Below are 21,049 nucleotides of genomic sequence, written 5' to 3' on the forward strand. Positions count from 1 at the left end.
CAAAAAAGTCTCTGAGCATCTGCTCCAGGTAGCCATCAAACTCACATTGTCCTGCAAGTCGCCTTAGCTCGGCGACGTAGCTCGCCACTTCCTGACCTTCAGATCGCTGGCACGTGCAGAACCGATACCTTGCCATCAGCACGCTCTCCCTCAGGTTAAGATGTTCCCGAACCAGTGTACACAGCTCCTCATACGACTTATCTGTGGGTTTCACCGGAGCCAGAAGATTCTTCACGAGGCTGTCGGTCGGTGCCCCGCAGACCGTGAGGAGGACCGCTCTCCTTTTTGCAGCGCTTCCTTCTCCGTCCAGCTCATTGGATACAAAGTACTGGTCTAGCCATTTGACATAAGCTTCCCAGTCCTCACCCTCTGAGAACTTCTCCAGGATGCCCACAGTTTGCTGCATCTTTGCGTTGGATTCGTATACTCGTCGCCAGTTGTGGTGTTCCTAAACAGATGAGACTGCACACAGGGAGGTTAAAGTGACAGTGACCTCAGTCTTTATTAAGACACTCCAGAGTGAGGAACAGGCCTTAGGGGCCGGCTTATAAACAGTGCTCCCAAGGGATGCTGGGATCCCTTGGCACTTCTGGGGATGTGCTCCCTGGTGGCGGAACATGGGAGTGCATGCTTTACAGATACACAACAGTAATACTAATTAATTTCATAAGAGACCAGGGTGATTTAACTGGAGCCTTTTATTTTAATCTGGTGACTTTTCAGCACTGTTTGGTTATGGATCCGCTAGCTCCATTCTAGATTCCCTTAAGAGGTCTGACTAGATTAGTCTAAACCAGTACAACTTGCTGCATTACTTACCAATGGCTGAGAAAAGGCACATCACGAAAAGTATGATAACACACCAGAAGACATCTACATTCATTCGTCTCTCCAGCTTGCTGCGTTTGTAGCGTGGTCCGTTGTTGTTTAACATGGCTTTAGTCTCATGGCCTGCGAAGATTGGAGAAAACGGATTGAGACCCAAGAATCGTGGACAAGCATCACACTCTAGAAAATGCATCTGCAATGGAAGCATGGACTGCCGGTATATTAACCCAGACTGGAAACTCTTTTTGGAGTTCACCTGCAAAAACATAAAACATTAAACCGTGCCACCCGACCTGGGTGACACACCAGACATTTACAAGGCCCTTTTTTGTTTTTTTTTGTTTTTTTTTTGTGTTTTTCATTTTTTTTTTTTTTTTTTGGGGCACTAAAATCACAATTTTCACCAGTGCCCCCTATAAAAGGGAAGGGGGACACTAAAAGCACCGGCAATTAAAACAGATTAAACTTAAAAACGTAAAATCAAATTAAAATTTGGTTGCCGGGCGTGATGATGCACTCCAGTTTAACCCAGACTGGAAAGCCAGTTCCAGAAATGTACACCTGCAAAGACTGAGGATGCAATCACTATACATCAATGACATGCAATTAAAACTGTTTAATTATTTATCAAGGTGGAAAAAGAAGCCTTTCAGTACCTTCGGTCTCAGAATTCAAATTCCATCCATAAATGTAAGTCGTTATCCATCCCAATCACTCACAATAAATGTGATTCCTTATAGGGCTTACAAAATATGTACTACCATTGATTTCATGGAAAGCTTCCTGCTCTGTGCCAATTTTCTTTGGCACAAAGGCTGATATTAATATTCCTCTCACAGCCTTCCATGCCATCCTACATTTTTTTTTCTTCTCCTTGCATTCTTACAATGAAATCATGGCTCAGTACACCTTATGGGACCTCCACACTGTGGAACTCCTTACTTCTCTCAGTCAGCATTTCCTGACACAAGCTTAGAAAACCCAAGCTTCTTGTTAGCTGATGTCCACTTCTTCATTTACCTCAATTCCTCTCCTATTCTTAAAACTCAGTGCTGTTTGGTGCTCTGGGTCTTGATTTTTCACATTGGTTTCTCAATTTAAAAACAAAAATCTGCCTGTTCTGGGTTCTGTTGGGACCATCAGGTCTCGTCAAACAGTTTGAATATTCAAGCACTATTTTGCTTGAAGCTTGTCCATATCCAAACATATAAATTCTTAAGGGGTTAATACTGAGAAAATATTTCTCCTGGCTGAGGAATCGAGAACACAGTCTCAAAATAAATGGGTCGACCATTTAGGACTGAGATGAGGAGAAATTTCTTTACTCAGAGGGTTGTGAATCTTTGGAATTCTCTACCCCAGGGGGCTGTGGATGCTCAGTCATTGAGTATATTCAAGACAGATCAATAGAATTTTGGGAACTAAGTAAATTAAGGAATATGGGGATAGCGCGGGAAGGTGGAGTTGAGGTAGAAGATCAGCCATGGTCTTGTTGAATGGTGGAGCAGCTCGAAGGGCCAAATGGTCTACTCCTGCACCTATTTCTTATGTATGTCCTTCTGGCCTTTCTCTATTACATGCTACTAACATATCCACTGTCTGTCTTGCTTCATTCTTCTATCCTGTTTGGATGTTAACTTTGGTAATCATTTTGGTAAATAGTATTCTGCATATTTTCTTAGAACACAAGAACATAAGAAATAGAAGCAGGATTAGGCGTTACATTTGCAGTTTTCCAATCTGCTGGGACTGTCACAGAATCCGGGGAATTTTGGTAGATTACAACCAATGCATCCACTATCTCTGCAACCACCTCTTTTAAGACCCTAGGATGTAAGCCATCAGGTTCAGGGGATTTGTCCGCTTTTAGTCCCATTATTTTACTGAGTACTACTTCATTAGTGATAGTGACTGTATTAAGTTCCTCCCTCCCTATAGCCCCTTGATTATCCACTATTGAAATGTTTTTAGTGTCTTCTACCGTGAAGACTGATACAAAATATTTGTTCAACATCTCTGCCATTTCCCTGTTCTCCATTATTAATTCCCCAGTCTCATTCTCTAGGGGACCAACATTTAATTTATCCACTCTTTTCCTTTTTATGTACCTGTAGAAACTCTTAGTATCTGTTTTTATATTTCGTGCTTAAGAGTTTGTCGACTTGTCACCCTTATTAGTCACTTCAATGCTGGTGGCCATGTCCTCCGAGTTACCTCATTATTGATGTAGTTTTAACCTTCAGTGTTTTACAGAGGCAGTTGTGACAGATATCTCCCATTACGAGGCACTACTGTTTTCGTGCCCAGATATGAACGTGGGAACAGGAGTAAGCTGTTCAGCCTCGCGGGCTTGCTCCGCCATTAAATTAGATCACGGCTGATCTGTATCTCAGCTCCATTTACCCGCCTTTGCTCCACATTCCTTGATACCCTTATCCAACAAAAATCTATCAATCTCGGTCTTGAAAGTTTCAGTTGACCCAGCATCCACCGCACCCTATATATGAAGAAGCCCTTCTTGAATCCAATTCTTAAATGGCCTAGCTCTAACTTTAAGGTTCAGCCTTCTTTTTCTGGATTCCTCTACCAGAGGAAAGGTTTTTCTGTATCTACCCTATCAAATACCTTTTTAATTTTAAACACCTCGATTAGACCACCTCTCAACTTTTAAAATTCAAGGATTACAATTCAAGTTTAAGGAACTTCAAAAAACATTTCTTTTTAATTAATTCACAGGCGTGGCCAGCATTTATTGCCCATCCCTAATTGCCCTCGAGAAGGTGGTGGTGAGCCGCCTTCTTGAACCGCTGATGTCCGTGTGGTGAAGATACTCCCACAGTGCTGTTAGGGAGGAAGTTCCAGGATTTTGACCCAGTGGTGAAGGAACGGCAGTGTATTTCTAAGTCAGGATGGTGTGTGACTTGGAGGGGAACTTGCAGGTGATGGTGTTCTCATGCGCCTGCTGCCCTGGTCCTTCTAGGTGGTAGAGGTCGCGGGTTTGGGAGGTGCTGCCGAAGAAGCCTTGACGAGATGTGCAGTGCATCTTGTAGATGGTGCACACTGCAGCCACGGTGCGCCAGTGGTGGAGGGAGTGAATGTTTGTGGTGGTGGATGGGGTTCCAATCAAGCGGGCTGCTTTGTTCTGGATGGTGTTGAGCTTCTTGAGTGTTGTTGGAGCTGCACTCATCCAGGCAAGTGGCGAGTATTCCATCACACTCCTGACTTGTGTCTTGGTGAGGCTTTGGGGAGACAGGAAATGAGAGACTCGCCACAGAATACCCAGCCACTGACCTGCTCTGGTAGCCACAATGTGTGTGTGGCTGGTCCAGTTAAATTTCTGGTCAATGGTGACCTGTCCTCATAATTTAACCCTTTAAGCCCTCGAATCATTCTGGTGAATCTACACTCTACCCCACAAGGCCAATACACTTTTCCTGAGGTGCGGTGCCCATAACTGGATGCAATACTCCAGATGGGGCCTAACCAAGACTTGGTTCAACTAAAGCTTCACTTCTTCACTTTTGAATTACATTATCCATTTGTGATTACTCCCACCTCCAAGCCTGTGCATTAGCTTTTAGTAATTTGCGCATGTAGACACCAAAATCCCTCTGTTCCTCCACAGCTCCGAGTCTCTTGCCATTATGAAAACATTCCGATTCATCTTCCTCAGATCCAAAGTGGATGGCCTCGTATTTCCCCACATTAAACTCCACCTTCCATAGTTTTGCCCACTCGCTTTAGCTGCCTACATCCCTTTATAACTTCCTGCTCCCATATACACAATTTACTGTGTCTCCTAACAGTGCCATCTGCAAACTTGGCTATACAACTCTCGATTCCTTCATCCAAGTCATTGATATATAAAGGGAAAGCTGAGGCCCCAGCACAGATCCCTGAAGAACATCACTTATCACATTCCACCACTCAGATAACGGACCCTTTATCGCTACTCCCAGTCTCCGACTGCGTAACCAATTACCAACCCACGTCACAAAGTTACCTTCGATTCAGTGCGTTTTCGTTTTTGCTAATAACCTCTTGTGCGGAACCTGATCAAATGCCTTAATATATTCAGCATCCATACACACTTAAAAAAAAAAATTTGTTCACTGAATGTGGGCGCCGCTGGCAAGGCCAGCATGTATTGCCCATCACTAATTGTCCTTGAATAACTGAGTGGCTTCCCAAGCCATTTGAGAGAGCAGTGAAGAGCCAACCACATTGCTGTGGGTCTGGAATCACGTATAGGCCAGACCGGCTAAAGGCGGCAGATTTCATTCTCTCAAGGAACATTAGTGAACCAGATGGGTTTTTACGACGATCCAGTAGTTTCATGGTCCCCATTATTGATACCAGCTGTTTATTCCAGATTTATTTAATTCATCTATCATCATCATTATAGGCAGTCCCTCGTGAGTGAACTGTGCAATACGGGAATTACAGTCTCTGTCACAGGTGAGAAAGGGTCGGTGGGACTGGTTTGCCGCACGCTCTTTCCGCTGTCTGCGCCTGGTTTCTGCATGCCCTCGGCGACAAGACTCGAGGTGCTCAGCGCCCTCCCGGATGCTCTTTCTCCAGCAAGAGTGGTCTTTGGCCAGGGTCTCCCAGGTGTCAGTGGGGATAGTGCATTTTATCAAGGAGGCTTTGAGGGTGTCCTTGAAACATTTCCTCTGCCCACCTTGGGCTCGCTTGCTGTGTAGGAGTTCCGAGTAGAGCGCTTGCTTTGGGAGTCTTGTGTCAGGCATGCGAACAATGTGGCCTGCCCAGCAGAGCTGGTCGAGTGTGGTCAGCGCTTCAATGCTGGGGATGTTGGCCTGGTCGAGGACACTAATGTTGGTGCATCTGTCCTCCCAGGGGATTTGTAGGATCTTGGGGAGACATCGTTGGTGGTATTTCTCCAGCGACTTGAGGTGTCTATATGGTCCACATGTCTGAGCCATACAGGAGGGTGGGTATCACAACAGCCCTGTAGACCATGAGCTTGGTGGCAGATTTGAGGGCCTGATCTTTGAACACACTTTTCCTCAGGTGGCCGAAGGCTGCGATAGATTCATCTATCAACCATGCTAATGACCTCCTCAAATAATTAAAATAATGCTGATTTTATACCAGAGTTTTGCCAGAGTCTCGTGCTTTTGAGAGCTGACTCAAATTACAGTATAAAACAGACGAGTATATTCTAGTTCCGCAGGGCCGCTTGTAACAGGCACAGGTAGCGATCTACACCATCAGCAGCTTAGTTGCAGTTGGTGCAAAAACCTGCCGAAAAAAGCAGAGCTGCAAATAAAGAGAGCCCTTTGGTGACCCAAGGTGCCACCATTCCCACTGTAAGGAGTGGAAGGAGTTGACCGATCAGTCAGCTCTTTGTGATCATTGGGAAAGAATCCTCAGCAGTTTGAGGCTCGTTGTCAGCAGCATTCTGAGTAAGCACTGTGCATCCTTATCTCTCTCACATTCAGTGTGGTACAAGCAGATGGCATAAAGGTGGTTCTCCTCTAGCTGCTGTTAAAGTGCACCCACTCACGCACCACTTGGTATAGTACTGACGGCGTATAATTCAGCCATAAATACAAGCAGAGGATGCTGGAAATGTACAGCAGGCCAGTCTTGTAAATTCACACACTCAAACTGAAGCACTTTTAGATGCTGTCAATCTGGATGCCCAGCACTTCAGGTTTTGATTTTAAATTTACAGCATTCATGGATTCCCATTCCCGGCCCCCCTCCCCATATTCGGAACTTGTTCCATTTCCTAAAGCTATTGTTAGATTTAACAAAGTAAATCTTCGCTTCAGCCTGGTCTTCCTTCAGTTGCAGTGCTACTGATAGATGAACAGTGTTCAATGACCTTCTACTGGGTTCGGGTATTACACTCAAACCAATGCTTTTGGTGACACATTAATTCGGCCCATTGCCTGGTGTTTATTCCCACCTGCTAACGGTATACCGCCTGTTGCAATGTCCGGATCTCTGGGCCTAATGATGACGACATACAAAGAAGGAAAACAGAACTAGACTGCACGTAATTGCTCACTCAGAAAGCAATGTTAAAAAACACAATGGTCCTTTGGTTTCAGAAGTCTGACTTCAGAATAGACAATACTACAAGTTTGAAGAAAACACATTTTAAGCACAATAGCAGCAAGCCTACTGTGAGAAAACGGGAAGCCCTGAAGACTTAGCCAAACCAAGGGTGGAGTAAGATGCAGCATTGAGTTTAAACACAGATCTCGGAAATGGGAAACAGGTCACGCACAGAAAAAGTAGCAGCATGTTTGTGAATATCGTGCGGCTGTTTACTACCAGCATATTATGGCAATTATTCAAAAACATAATTGTGATGCAATGGGGGGGGGGGAGGGAGAGGGAGAGAGAGAGAGAGACAGAGAGGGGGGGAGAAAGAGAGCAGAGGAAAGAGAGAGAGAAAGGGGGAGAAAGAGAGAGAAAGACAGAAGGAGAGAGGATAGAGAAGGAGAGAAAAAGAGAGCAGAAAGGAAAGAGAGAGAAGGGGTGAGGGGGAGAGGGAGAGAAAGAGAGAGAGAGAGAAAAAGAGAGAGAGAGAGAGGAAAGAGAGGAGAGAGAAAGAGAGAGACAGCAAGGGAGAGAGAGAAAGGGAGAGAAAGGGAGAGAGAAAGGGAGAGAGAGAGAAAGGGAGAGAGAGAGAAAGGGAGAGAGAGAGAAAGAGAGAGAAGCAGAGGAGAGAGAGAGAGAGGGAAGCAGAGAGAGAGAGATGAAATAAAGGAAAAGAAAGGAGAAAAAGAAGAGAGAGATAATACTTGTTTTATTACACTACTGAGCTGTCTTAATGTAGATAATATAAACAAAAAGGATTTGTCAGCATAGTCCACTACTGCTTTCCAAACCAGAGAAGGTGCACAACATCAGAAGTGATCCATATTATTATTTTTTTTAAAGAAGCACCCTATTTTAAATTGATACTTTTGATTACATTTTTCATCTCTGGTGGGGAAAATGTTGGAGTCCATTATTAAAAAAGCAGTAGCAGGACATTTGAAAAACATACTTCAGTCAGGCAGAGTCAGCATGGATTTATGAAGGGGAAGTCATGTTTGACAAATTTGCTGGAATTCTTTGAGGATGTAACGAACAGGGTGGATAAAGGGGAACCAGTGGATGTGGTGTATTTGGACTTCCAGAAGGCATTTGACAAGGTTCCACATAAAAGGTTACTGCACAAGATAAAAGTTCACGGGGTTGGGGGAAATATATTAGCATGGTTAGAGGATTGGTTAACTAACAGAAAACAGAGAGTCGGGATAAATGGTTCATTCTCTGATTGGCAATCAGTAACTAGTGGGGTACCGCAGGGATCAGTGCTGGGACCCCAACTATTTAAAATCTATATTAATGACTTGGAAGAAGGGACCGAGTGTAATGTAGCCAAGGTTACTGACGATACAAAGATGGGAGAAAAAAGCAATGTGTGAGGAGGACACAAAAAAATTGCAAAAGGACATAGACAGGCTAAGTGAGTGGGCAAAAATTTGGCAGATGGAGTATAATGTTGGAAAGTGTGAGGTTATGCACTATGGCAGAAAAAAAATCAAAGAGCAAGTTATTATTTAAATGGAGAAAAATTGCAAAGTGCTGCAGTACAGCGGGACCTGGGGGTAGCTGTGCATGAAACACAAAAGGATAGTATGCAGGTACAGCAAGTGATCAGGAAGGCCATTGGTATCTTGGCCTTTATTGCAAAGGGGATGGAGTATAAAAGCAGGGAAGTCCTGCTACAGCTATACAGGGTATTGGTACACCTGGAATACGGCTTACAATTTTGGTTTCCATATTTAACAAGGATATACTTGCTTTGGAAGCAGTTCAGAGAAGGTTCACTAGATTGATTCCGGAGATGAGGGGGTTGACTTATGAGGAAAGGTTGAGTAGGTTGGGCCTCTATTCATTGGAATTCAGAAGAATGAGAGGTGATCTTATCGAAAGGTATAAGATTATGAGGGGGCCAGACAAGATGGATGCAAGAGAGGATGTTTCCACTGATAGGGGAGACTAGAACTAGGGGGCATAATCTTAGAATAAGGGGCCGCCCATTTAAAACTGAGATGAGGAGGAATTTCTTCTCTCAGAGGGTTGTAAATATGTGGAATTCTCTGCCTCAGAGCTGTGGAAGCTAGGACATTGAATTAATTTAAGCAGAGATAGACAGTTTCTTTACTGATAAGGGGATAAGGGGTTATGGGAAGCGGGCAGGGAAGTGGAGCTGAGTCCATGATCAGATCAGCCATGATCGTATTAAATGGCGGAGCAGGCTCGAGGGGCCGTATGGCCTACTCCTGCTCCTATTTCTTATGTTCTTATTCAAAAGCATTGTGCAGAGAATTTGCAGTCAACTCAACACCATTTTCAATCCTGCTTTTTGAGGGGAAGTGACAATTGTCAATGGTTATTTCTAGTCTGTGTTTGTCTGTGCGTATGTGTGTGCATATATCATATCCAGTCAAATAAACTTAAATAACTCTGAACTTGGTCAAGTAACAGCCAGTCCTGTACATCACCTTTTAAATGAGAGTGGAACATAGTCCGGTTTTGTAGAAAACCAGATGGAGGAGGATGGGATCAAATTGTTCATCGCAATAGATTTTTACACGTTCGTGGTATTGTCTGATGACCGATTCCTCATGCACTCACTTTCTCAGGTATAGTCACCCTGTTGTGAAGTGGCACTGTACTGAGCGCCCAGTGTGTCCGCACTCAGTAGGACCAGAGGTCACAGGTCACTCTCGCACATCTCTCACTGGCTGCTTTTCAGCCACAGTTGGCAACTTTCATGCTTTGATTGCAACTACTACAAGGCAGAAAGCATGGACTCCATCCGCTACCTCCTCAACCCCGACCTCCCCAACCCCCCCTGACTCCCGCACAGCCACCCCCCCGACCTCCCCCACAGCCCCCCCGACCTCCCCACACCCCCGACCTCACCCCACTCCCCCCCGATCTCTCCCCCAACCTCCCCACAGCCCCCCCCGACCTCCCCACACCCCCGATCTCCCCCACAACCCCCCCGACCTCCCCACACCCCCCGATCTCTCCCCAACCCCCCCCGACTTCCCCACTCCCCCCGACCTCCCCCACAGCCCCCCCCGACCTCCCCACTCCCCCCCGACCTCCCCACTCCCCCCCCGACCTCCCCACTCCACCCCCCCCACCCCTTGACTTCGCCACTTCCCTCCGCCCCCCCCCCACAACCTACCCACTCCCCCCCGACCTTCCCACTCTCCCGACCACTATGCAGTGACCCCCTTTGGCCACTTGTAGGTGACAGAAGAGCACAGTTCTGAGCTTGGAAAATCTGCCCTTCATACCATGGTGAGACGCAAGTGTCTAGTCTCAAACAAAAGGAATTGTCAATTAGGCAAGATATTGGTGTGCCACCAGCATCCATGGAATCAAATTAGTCAGTGTTACAGAAGAGGCCAATAAAAATGGAAGAAAATAAAGACAAGCTGTGAAAGAACCTTTAAATTTCCTGTTCCTGTGAAGCTTTTATTCACAGTATAAACACTGGCATTCGACTATTCCTGGAAAGTAAGCACTTTTTGTTCATTTGCACAAATTGGCCAGAAATGTTCAGGGGACAAAGCAACCTCATGAACTTACGAGCACACAGGCGTACACCATGCACCTTGTCACCACTCTACTCTGCTACCCTGACTGGCAGAACTTAAACCTGATTGTATTACACAGGCTAAGAAACCAGAACAAGTTATGCTGATTAATGCTTTTCAATGGATTGTACATCTCCCAGAATCTCGGTAGTTTGTAAGTACAGGAGCAGCAAATAAGGTGCTCGAACTAGGATAGGACATGAAATGAGAAACATCCTGGCTCTTAAAAGGATACTCCTGAAAAGACACCATGAGTAAACACCGCACAAAAGTACCTGCATAGATTACAATCCCCACAACCTCTTCTGTATTTCTAATCGTGCATCCCCGAAGTAAGAGGTTGTCTTTAGAAAGTCCAGCTCTCTTTTCATTTTTGTATACTCTGTAACAAGAGGAAATTCAAGTTAGCCAATGCTTTTCTCCCAATCAAGCTCGTCCAGTCCCATTAAATACAACTTTATGTGGCCGTATAATTCATGTTGGTGGCTGCTGTTTTGAATTCACAGATGCTGTCTGACCCGCTGAGATTTCCAGCATTTTCTGTTTTTAAGTTCACCACTGCTGCCAAACTCAGGCCGCAGTCAATATTAGCTCACAATATAGGGAGGGGATTAAAAAGTCCTGAAACTCCTCCGTCTCCCTCTATCATCCTGTAAGACGCTCTTTAAAACTTACCTATTACAGCCTTCTGGACTCAACATTGAGTTCAACAATTTCAGATAATCTCTGCCCATTTTTGGCTGCCTTTCCCCCCTGCCCCCGATCTTATGTTTTTCTTCTCTTTATCTCCAATGGCAGCTGGCCATTATTCCAACTGTCTCTTTTACCGATTCACCGGTCTGAATATATTCTCATGTGGCTCGGGTGTCAAATCCTGTACGATAACGCTCCCATGAAGAACCTTGCCTCGTCTCACCACGTTAAAGGCGCTGTATAATTGCAAGTTGTTGTTGTATGCGATGTGGGGTTTAATCAAATATATTTTTCATACAAATAAAGGATGTGTAATCAAGATAGACTGAGAGACTGCAATGCGACATTGCAGCTACGAAGAAGTTCAGACTGAATTTACATCGATCAATTGTTTGGGGCTGGTCCAAGGTGGTGTGATTTGATTTTCCTTCCTCCGTACTCTCACTGCACACTATTAGTTTAACTAACGGGGAAAATCCCTTCCCAGCATTGCGTGTAATAAAACCAAATGCCTGTTTAATGATTTTGCTACACATTGTTTACAAAGTCTGCACTTCCCCCATATAGTTTAGATTGAAACCATCAAATAAAAATGGTTGAGGACATCATCCAGTTACAAATAAATTTGAAGTTATGTAAATAATTTACCATTGCTGTACAGTTTACTATATATATATATTATATATATAGACACACACAAATTCCTGCAATCTCTACTTGATCTCCCTGACAAGCCTGAACCGTTTTCCTAATTTATGACAAGCACGTACTTAGAAATAGTGCTGTGAAAACAAAAAAAAATACTACTGCAAAGTCAACTTTTGCATTCTAAAACTACTGATCCCAATGGAAGACAGTGGCAGTTTTACTTCTGTTAAATTTCCAATCGTGTTGTAAACCATACCCACTCAGAATACATTCGACAATAAAATATTGCAACACTTTACTTTTACATTCTATAATTTGACAATCGAACACAAAAGCAATCGTTGTAAAATATAAACATCGTGGGCAGAGTCTCTCCGTAAGCAAACAGAAATGATTTCCTGTTCGGAAAGTCTTCATGCCGCAGGTTTATCACTTGGATGTCATCATATGGCGACAGTGGATATATGCACCCGCATTGACTAAACATAAAAAGACTTGCATTTATATAGTGCCTTTCACGACCACCGGACGTCCCAAAGCACTTTACAGCCAATGAAGTACTTTTGAAGTGTAGTCACTGTTGTAATGGAGGAAACACAGCAGCCAATTTGCACACAGCAAGCTTCCGCAAACAGCAATGTGATAATGACAACATAATCTGTTTTTGTTTTGTTGACTGAGGCATAAATATTTGCCTGGGCACTATGGACAACTCCCCTGCTCTTCTTTGAAATAGTGCCATGGGATGTTTTACACCCACCCGAGGGGGCAGACAGGGACTTGGTTTAACGCCTCATCTGAAAGATGGCAACTCCGACAGTGCTGCTCTCCCTCAGCACTGCACTGGAGTGTCAACCTAGATTTATGTGTTCAAGGCCCTAGAGTGGAACTCAAACCTATTTGTGTTCCTAACACAGATGAGGCTGCACACAGGGAGGTTAAAATAACAGTGGCATCAGTCTTTAATAAGACACTCTAGAGTGAGGAACAGGTCTTAGGGGCTGGCTTATATACAGTGCCCCCAAGGGATGCTGGGATCCCTTGGGACTTCAAGGGATGAACTCCCTGGTGGTGGACCATGGGAGTGCATGCTTTACAGATACACAACATCACTCATCCGCCAAAGTCAAAGTGAAAACTATTTACAAGGTGAGGCGGTCGGGAGCCTTTCTTTCCCTGGTGGACCGCCTCGGTACAAATGTCTATTATGGTGTGTTGGCTGTGCTCTCGCTGGGCTGGCGTGTTGTTGGCCCTGCGGGGCTGTGAGGTGAGCCTGGCCTTGCTGGGCTGTTGGGCGTGATGGGTTCGATTTCCTGGTCCGGCGTGATGTCGTTGATCCTTTGGATGTGTGTTGTGAGCTCGAAAAAGGTGGTGTCTGCTGTGGGTTGTTCAGGGCAGTCTGTGAACCGCAGCCTCGTTTGGTCCAGGTGCTTTCTGCAAATTTGTCCATTGTCTAGTTTGACTACAAACACCTTATTCACTTCTTTAGCTATCACCGTGCCTGCGATCCACTTGGGACCATGTCCATAGTTTAGCACATACACAGGGTCATTCAGATCAATTTCCCCTGACACAGTGGCGCGACCATCGTTTATATTTTGTTGCTGCCGCCTGCTCTCTATCTGATCATGCAGGTTGGGATGAACAAGCGAGAGTCTGGTTTTAAGTGTCCTTTTCATGAGGAGCTCAGCCGGGGGCACCCCTGTGAGCGAGTGGGGTCTCGTGCGGTAGCTGAGCAATACTCGGGACAGGCGGGTTTGGAGTGAGCCTTCTGTGAATTGTTTAAGGCTCTGTTTGATTGTTTGTACTGCCCGCTCTGCCTGCCCATTGGAGGCTGGTTTAAATGGGGCCGAGGTGACATCTTTGATCCCATTGCGGGTCATGAATTCTTTAAATTCGGCACTGGTGAAACATAGCCCGTTGTCACTGACCAGTATGTCAGGCAGGCCGTGGGTGGCAAACATGGCCCTCAGGGTTTCAATGTTGGCGGTGGCGGTGCTTCCCGACAAAATTATTACAATCCATTTTGAAAAAGCATCCATCACCACCAGGAACATTTTACCGAGAAACGGGCCCACATAGTCGACATGGATCCTCGACCATGGTCTGGAGGGCCAGGACCACAAATTTAGTGGTGCCTCTCTGGGCACGTTGCTCAACTGAGCACACACGCTGCATTGCCGTACACAGGACTCGAAGTCAGAGTCGATACCAGGCCATCACACGTGGGATCTGGCTATCGCTTTCATCATTACTATACCCAGGTGTGTGCTGTGGAGATCCGAGATGAACGTCTCCCTGCCCTTTTTTGGTAGCACTACGCAGTTACCTCACAACAGGCAGTCTGCCTGAATGGACAGCTCGTCCTTTCGCCGCTGGAATGGCTTGATTGGCTCTTGCATTTCAACGGGGATGCTGGCCCAGCTCCCATGCAGTACACAGTTTTTTACTAGGGACAGCAGAGGATCTTGGCTGATCCAATTCCTAATCTGGCGGGCCGTGACAGGTGATTTATCATTTTCAAACGCTTCCATGACCATCAAAGAGTCTGTGGGCTGCGCCATCATCAACAAGTTTGCAGGCTGCGCCATTTTCACCTCCGTGGTGGCCAATGGTAGCCGACTGAGAGCATCCGCAGTTATCGGTGCCTGGTCTGTGGCGGATGGTATAGTTATACGCTGATAGCATGAGTGAGGCATGCGGGCTGAGGCATTAGTATTTATCCCCTTGTTTTCAGCGAACAGGGATATGAGGGGCTTGTGATCGGTTTCCAGCTCAAATTTGAGGCCAAACAGGTACTGATATATTTTCTTTACCCCGAACACACACGCTAGTGCCTCTTTCTCAATCATGCTGTAGGCCCTCTCGGCCTTAGACAAGCTCCTAGAAGCATAGGCGACAGGTTGCAACTTCCCCGCAACGTTATAATACACACCTGACTCCGTACGACGACGCATCACATGCTAGCACAAGTCTTTTACACGGGTTATACAATACAAGCAGCTTGTTGGAGCATAAAATGTTTCTGGCTTTCTCAAAAGCAATTACTTGTTTTTTTTCCCATACCCAGTTCTCACCTTTACACAATAACACATGTAGGGGCTCTAAAAGGGTGCTTAACCCCGGTAGGAAGTTACCAAAATAGTTGTGGAGTCCCAGGAACGACCGCAGCTCCGTGACGTTCTGTAGCCTGTGCGCGATCCTGATAGCCTCTGTCTTAGCATCTGTGGGCCGAATGCCATCCGCCACGCTCTTTCTCCCCAAAAACTCCACTTCTGTTGCCATGAAGACGCATTTCGACCTCTTCAGCCGCAGCCCCACGCGATCCAGTCGCTGGAGCACCTCCTCCAGGTTTTGTAGGTGGTCGGCGGTGTCCCGACCCGTGACCAATATATCGTCCTGAAAAACCACCGTGCGTAGTACCGACTTAAGTAGGCTTTCCATGTTTCTCTGGAAGATCGCTGCAGCTGACCGAATTCCAAACGGGCATCTGTTGCAGATGAACAGTCCCTTGTGCGTGTTGATGCAGGTGAGGCCCTTCGAAGACTCCTCCAGCTCCTGCGTCATGTCGGCCGAGGTCAGGTCGAGCTTGGTGAACGTCTTGTCTCCTGCCAGCGTCGCAAATAGGTCATCTGCCTTAGGTAGTGGGTATTGATCCTGTAACGAGAAACGATTAATAGTTACTTTATAATCGCTGCAAATCCTGACCGTGCCATCACTTTTGAATACTGGAACAATTGGGCTGGCCCACTCGCTGAAATCCACTGGGGAGATGATGCCCTCGTGTTGTAGCCTGTCCAGCTCGATTTCCACTCTCTCCCTCATCATGTGAGGTACCGCTCGTGCCTTGTGGTGAATGGGTCATGCACCTTCGCCCCGGAAAGGTTTCCAATGCCTGGCTCAAAAAGGGAAGAAAATTTGTTGAGAACCTGGGTACATGAGGCCTCATTGACATGTGATAGCGCTCGGATGTCATCCCAGTTCCAGCGAATTTTGCCCAGCCAGCTCCTTCCAAGCAGTGTGGGACAATCCAGAGTGGCAGTTCGTGCACCGTGCCCTCGTAGCTGACGTTGACCATGGTGCTGCCCAGGACAGTGATAAGCTCTTTGGTGTACGTTCTCAGTTTCGTGTGGATGGGGCTCAGGGCTGATCTGAATGCCTTGTTGCACCACAGTCTCTCAAACAGCTTTTTACTCATGATGGGTTGGCTAGCGCTAGTGTCCAGTTCCATGGCTACGGGTAAGCCATTCAATTTTACGTTTAGCATTATAGGTGGACATTTCGTCAAAAATGTGTGCACCCAGTGTACTTCAGCATCTGCCTCCTCTCTCTGAGGCTTGAAATTGCTTTGATCCACCATGGACCGATCTTCCTCTGCCACATGGTGGTTAGCAGGTTTTGCAGAGCTTGCAGCTCATTTGCAAGCTCGTTGGAAGTGCCCCATTGTTGCACAGCTCTTGCAAACATATCCTTTGAAGCAGCATGAATAGGCTGAATGGAAGCCTCCACAACAACAACGTGTGAATTGCCTTGCATTCATCCTTTGTTGCGGACTCTGAGTCATCTGGGTCACCTGAAGCCTGCTGGCAGTTACAGACTCGTGGTTTCTGCCCTGTACATTTCTGCTCGCAAACACAGTTCCAGTTAATTTATGAACATTGCTAGCACTTGTGTGCTGAGATATTTGTTTGGTGTTTTCACTGGTGGACATAAACACCTGTGCTATCGCAATGGCCTTACTGAGAGTCGGTGTCTCTACAGTCAAATGTTTTCGTAGGATAGTCTCGTGGCCAATGCCCAGTACAAAAAAGTCTCTGAGCCATTTGCTCCAGGTAGCCATCAAACTCACATTGTCCTGCAAGTCGCCTTAGCTCGGCGACGTAGCTCGCCACTTCCTGACCTTCAGATCGCTGGCACGTGTAGAACCAATACCTCGCCATCAGCACGCTCTCCCTCGGGTTAATATGCTCCCAAACCAGTGTACACAGCTCCTCATACGACTTATCTGTGGGTTTCACCGGAGCCAGAAGATTCTTCATGAGTCTGTAGGTCAGTAGATTGTGAGGAGGACAGCTCTCCTTTTTGCAGCGCTTCCTTCTCCGTCCAGCTCGTTGGCTACAAAGTACTGGTCTAGCTGTTCGACATAGGCTTCCCAATCCTCACCCTCCGAGAACTTCTCCAGGATGCCCATAGTTTGCTGCATCTTTGCGTTGGATTCGTATTCTCGTCGCCAGTTATTGTGTTCCTAACACAGATGAGACTGCACACAGGGAGGTTAAAGTAACAGTGACCTCAGTCTTTAATAAGACACTCCAGAGTGAGGAACAGGCCTTAGGGGCCGGCTTATATACAGTGCTCCCAAGGGATGCTGGGATCCCTTGGGACTTCAGTGGATGAGCTCCCTGGTGGCGGAACATAGGAGTGCATGCTTTAGAGATACACAACAGAACCCACTGACTGAGAGGCGGGAGTGCAACCGACTGAGCCAAGGCTGCCACTTACATTAACATAAAATGGGCTCAGATAGTTAGAAACTGCTCCAGCTTTGCTTGTGTGTATGATTTCAGCTGAATTTCTTGACTGCAATATACACTGCAGTCAGCAGTTAACCTCAGCCAAATCTATACAGTCATAGCTACATTTATTTTCCACAATGGGGCAGGTTTGCACTGTGAAATTTTTGATGACGAGCATACGAATTCGAACAATACAAGTGACAGAAGCTCTGCGCACGTATTATTTTTGTGACAAAGAGGCAGATGAGAAATCTACAAGAATAAAGTCCACATGGGAATACCTCATTATACAATGCGCAATGATAATTAGTTGTCTCAGTGTGGCTGTCAGCATACGTTGACAATACAGAGGGTGCCGGTTATCACTGTATTGTGGAAAAGAGGGCCCAAAATTTGAAATAAATAGCTCATGGAATTCTTGCGAACAGTGACATACGAGCAATGGTGGACAGGTAAAGACCATCTGGCCCATCGAGCCTGCGCTGCACAATTGCGATACCTTGTGTATCACAAAAATACTCTCCACTCCATCTGAAACCATACGATCAGCTGACAGAGGCAAAAACCAGACTTGTATTTTACAATTTCATAAAGTGAATTAAAAGCCTCTTTATGCAGATAAACGTTATGATCGCGTAGTTCATGATGTCACCAGAATTCAAAGACAGGGAAGAGTACCTCTTTTCGGCAAAATTATAAGTGCATTGAGGAGCATTATCCCGATTTGTAGCAATATCTTCAACATATTGGCCCACAATTTGCGGTCGGAGGCTTTCCCGCGAGTGGACGAAATGGTGGTCCCGGAGGTTTCGGTGACTTGTGACCCTGGGGCTCTACGCGAAGGCCAGCGTAGGGGGCCACGTATCCCAGGAGCGTATCAGAGAAGGGGATCCCCATTCATACTTGTGGTGAGTTCCATATACTAGAAGTATGAATGAGGATACCCACAAAAACACACAAACACTGAGAATAAATTTAAAAACATCACATATTTCAAATGAATCAAAATGAAATTTAGTTAATTATTTAAAACAAAAATTTAATTTTTTGAAGAATAAATTTACATATTTTAAAGGGCCTAAAAATAAACTTACATTATTTAACAGGATTTCAAATGTTGAAATTATTTTTTTAATATTCTGTACTTACATAGAAACATAGAAAATAGGTGCAGGAGTAGGCCATTTGGCCCTTCGAGCCTGCACCACCATTCATTACGCCTGCTTTTATCAGGTCATAAGAATTTCAAAGGCATTCACTGGCTAAAGGGTCCAACTCTCCACCTGCGGAGGCCCTTTACCTTCGCATGTGTGCAATCGGTCAAGAGGATTCTTGACAGATTGCAAGTTGAGGGGTTTAGGCCCCATGCACACCTCGTACGCATCCCTAAGGGCTGCAAATTCAGACCCATTGCTTTAAACGCAGGTTTACAATTGACAAATAGGGAAGAAAGGAAATGTCCCCCCACCATCACCCCGTGATATTACTACCACACAATCTTTTGGAATAGATACTAACGTTCTAAATCGTGCTCAGCTGCAATCATCATCATAGGCAGTCCCTCGAAATCGAGGAAAACTTGCTTCCACGCTAAAAGCGAGTTCTCAGGTGACTGAACAGTCCAACACGGGAATTACCGTCTCTGTCACAGGTGGGACAGACAATCGTTGAGGGAAAAGGGTGGGTGGGACCGGTTTGCTGCACGCTCCTTCCGCTGCCTGCGCTTGTTTTCTGCATGTTCTCGGCGACAAGACTCGAGGTGCTCAGCGCCCTCCTGGATGCTCTTCCTCCATTTTGGGCGGTCTTTGGCCAGGGATTCCCAGGTGCCGGTGGGGATGTTGCACTTTATCAAGGAGGCTTTGAGAGTATCCTTGAAACGTTACCTCTGCCCACCTGGGGCTCATTTGCCGTGTAGGAGTTCAGAGTAGAGCACTTGCTTTGGGAATCCCGTGTTAGGCATGCGGACAACGTGGCCCACCCAGCGGAGCAGGTCGAGTGAGGGCAGTGCTTCGATGCTGGGGATGTGGCCTGATCGAGAACACTAAATAATTATACAATGGCAGCAACTGCTGCCAACAAAGTTGAAGTTGATGCGCATGCACAGTTTGAAAATGGCGGTGGTTTTTCAAACCCAGAACACTCCCAGTGATAGAATAGATAAATACTGCAGGGGGCACAGAAAAGGCTCGGCAGGTGAGGCAGTGCCACCAGTCGGGAGATGGAGACGGAAGGCGGAGAGAAAGTTCTGGATCAGGAAGGAAGTGCCAGGGAGCAACGGAACCGGTGAGGAGGCTTTGCAAACACCTCAAGCCCCAAACCAGACCCTAGAGGCCCTGCATTTGTACCGAACGGGTCGGCAGCATCGAGACTGCCGAACAGCGGCATGTCAGGAAAAGAAAATATGCACCTGCAAAGCTCAGCAAATGGTTTTATCAATTTTCATCTCCTTTCCCTTCACATGGAGTTCGTGCTCCGAACATATACGTCTCCGCAACCCTCCTCCCCACCCCACTCTCCCCTGTCCCCCCCTCCGTCCCACTCCCCTCCCCCCCAATCCCGTCCACCGCACTCCCGTTCCCCCCCCCCCCCATCGTACTCTCCCACGCCACCCCCCTCCTCCTCACCCTCCTCACCCCCCCTTCCTCCTCACCCCCCCTTCCTCCTCACCCTCCTCCCCTCCCCCCTCACACACCCCTCCCGTCCCCTCCCCCCTCCTCCCCTCCTCTCCCCACTCCCACTTCCCCCTCCACAACCTCCTCCCCTCCCCCTTCACACCCACCACTCCCCCTCCACACCCCCTCCCCACTCTACACTACCATCCTCACCCCGCCTACCCTTCACCCCCCTACTCCCCCCTCACCCTCCACCTCCCCCCTCCACACACCCCCTCCCCCCCTCCCCCCTCCACACACCCCCTCCCCCCTCCCCCCTCCACACACCCCCTCCCCCTCCCCTCCCCCCCCCTCCACACACCCCCTCCTCCCCCCCCTCCACACACCCCCTCCCCCCCCCCACTCCCACCTCCTCCCCTCCACCCCTCCCTACTCTCCCCCGTCCCACCTCCTCCCCCTCCCCCCCTCCCACCCCAGGTGAAATTATTATGCATTAATTGCAGCGAAGGTCTGGGGGGGGGCGAAGTGTGTTTGGAGGGGCGGGCCTGGGGGCTCTGTGCCTCGGTGCGGGGAGTGTTCAGAGTGGGGTGGACGGGTTGACTGCGCAGATGGTGGTTGGTGGATGTGGTGTGGTTGGTGTCGCGGGGGCGTGGCTCCGGGGTGGCCAGGGCTGGGGGCTCGACATTCGGGGATGTTCGGCATTTGAGAAGGATTCTGGCGGGACGGGGCGGGTTGGGTGCGGGGGAATGTTCCCGGTATTGGGTGGGTCCGGAGCCGGGGCGGGGCACAATCTTGGGCTGGGGGGTGGGCTGTTTGGGGCTGGGATTGGGAGAGACTCCTTCACTCGGGGAGTTGTTGGCCTGTGGGGTTCCCTGCCGCGGGGGGTTGTTGATGCCAGTTCATTGGATGTGTTCGGGAGGGAGTTGGATGTGGTCCTTGCGGCTGGGGGGATCGGGTGGGTGTGGAGGGGGCGTGGGGGGGCGGTGCTGGGGTGGGTGATCAGCCATGATCTTGTTGAATGGCGGTGCAGGCTCGAAGGGCCGAATGGCCTACTCCTGCACCTATTTTCTATCTTTCTATGTTCCTACTTAAAACCAACCTGCGATAT

At 47.4% G+C, this 21,049-nt stretch overlaps 1 protein-coding gene across 1 annotated transcript in view; it reads right to left on the minus strand.

Annotated features, from left to right (window-relative positions):
- atp10a (ATPase phospholipid transporting 10A) overlaps nt 1–21,049 on the minus strand; it is a 235,348-nt gene that overhangs the window by 101,842 nt on the left and 112,457 nt on the right. The window contains exons 4-5 of the mRNA XM_070892454.1: nt 10,748–10,854; nt 820–951 (exon numbers count right to left, since the gene is read on the minus strand). Of these exons, the coding sequence (XP_070748555.1) occupies nt 820–951; nt 10,748–10,854 (239 nt within the window). The remainder of the gene's footprint in view (nt 1–819; nt 952–10,747; nt 10,855–21,049) is intronic.

Source organism: Pristiophorus japonicus, chromosome 10 (genome assembly GCF_044704955.1).
Source record: "Pristiophorus japonicus isolate sPriJap1 chromosome 10, sPriJap1.hap1, whole genome shotgun sequence".
Lineage (NCBI taxonomy): Eukaryota > Metazoa > Chordata > Chondrichthyes > Pristiophoridae > Pristiophorus > Pristiophorus japonicus.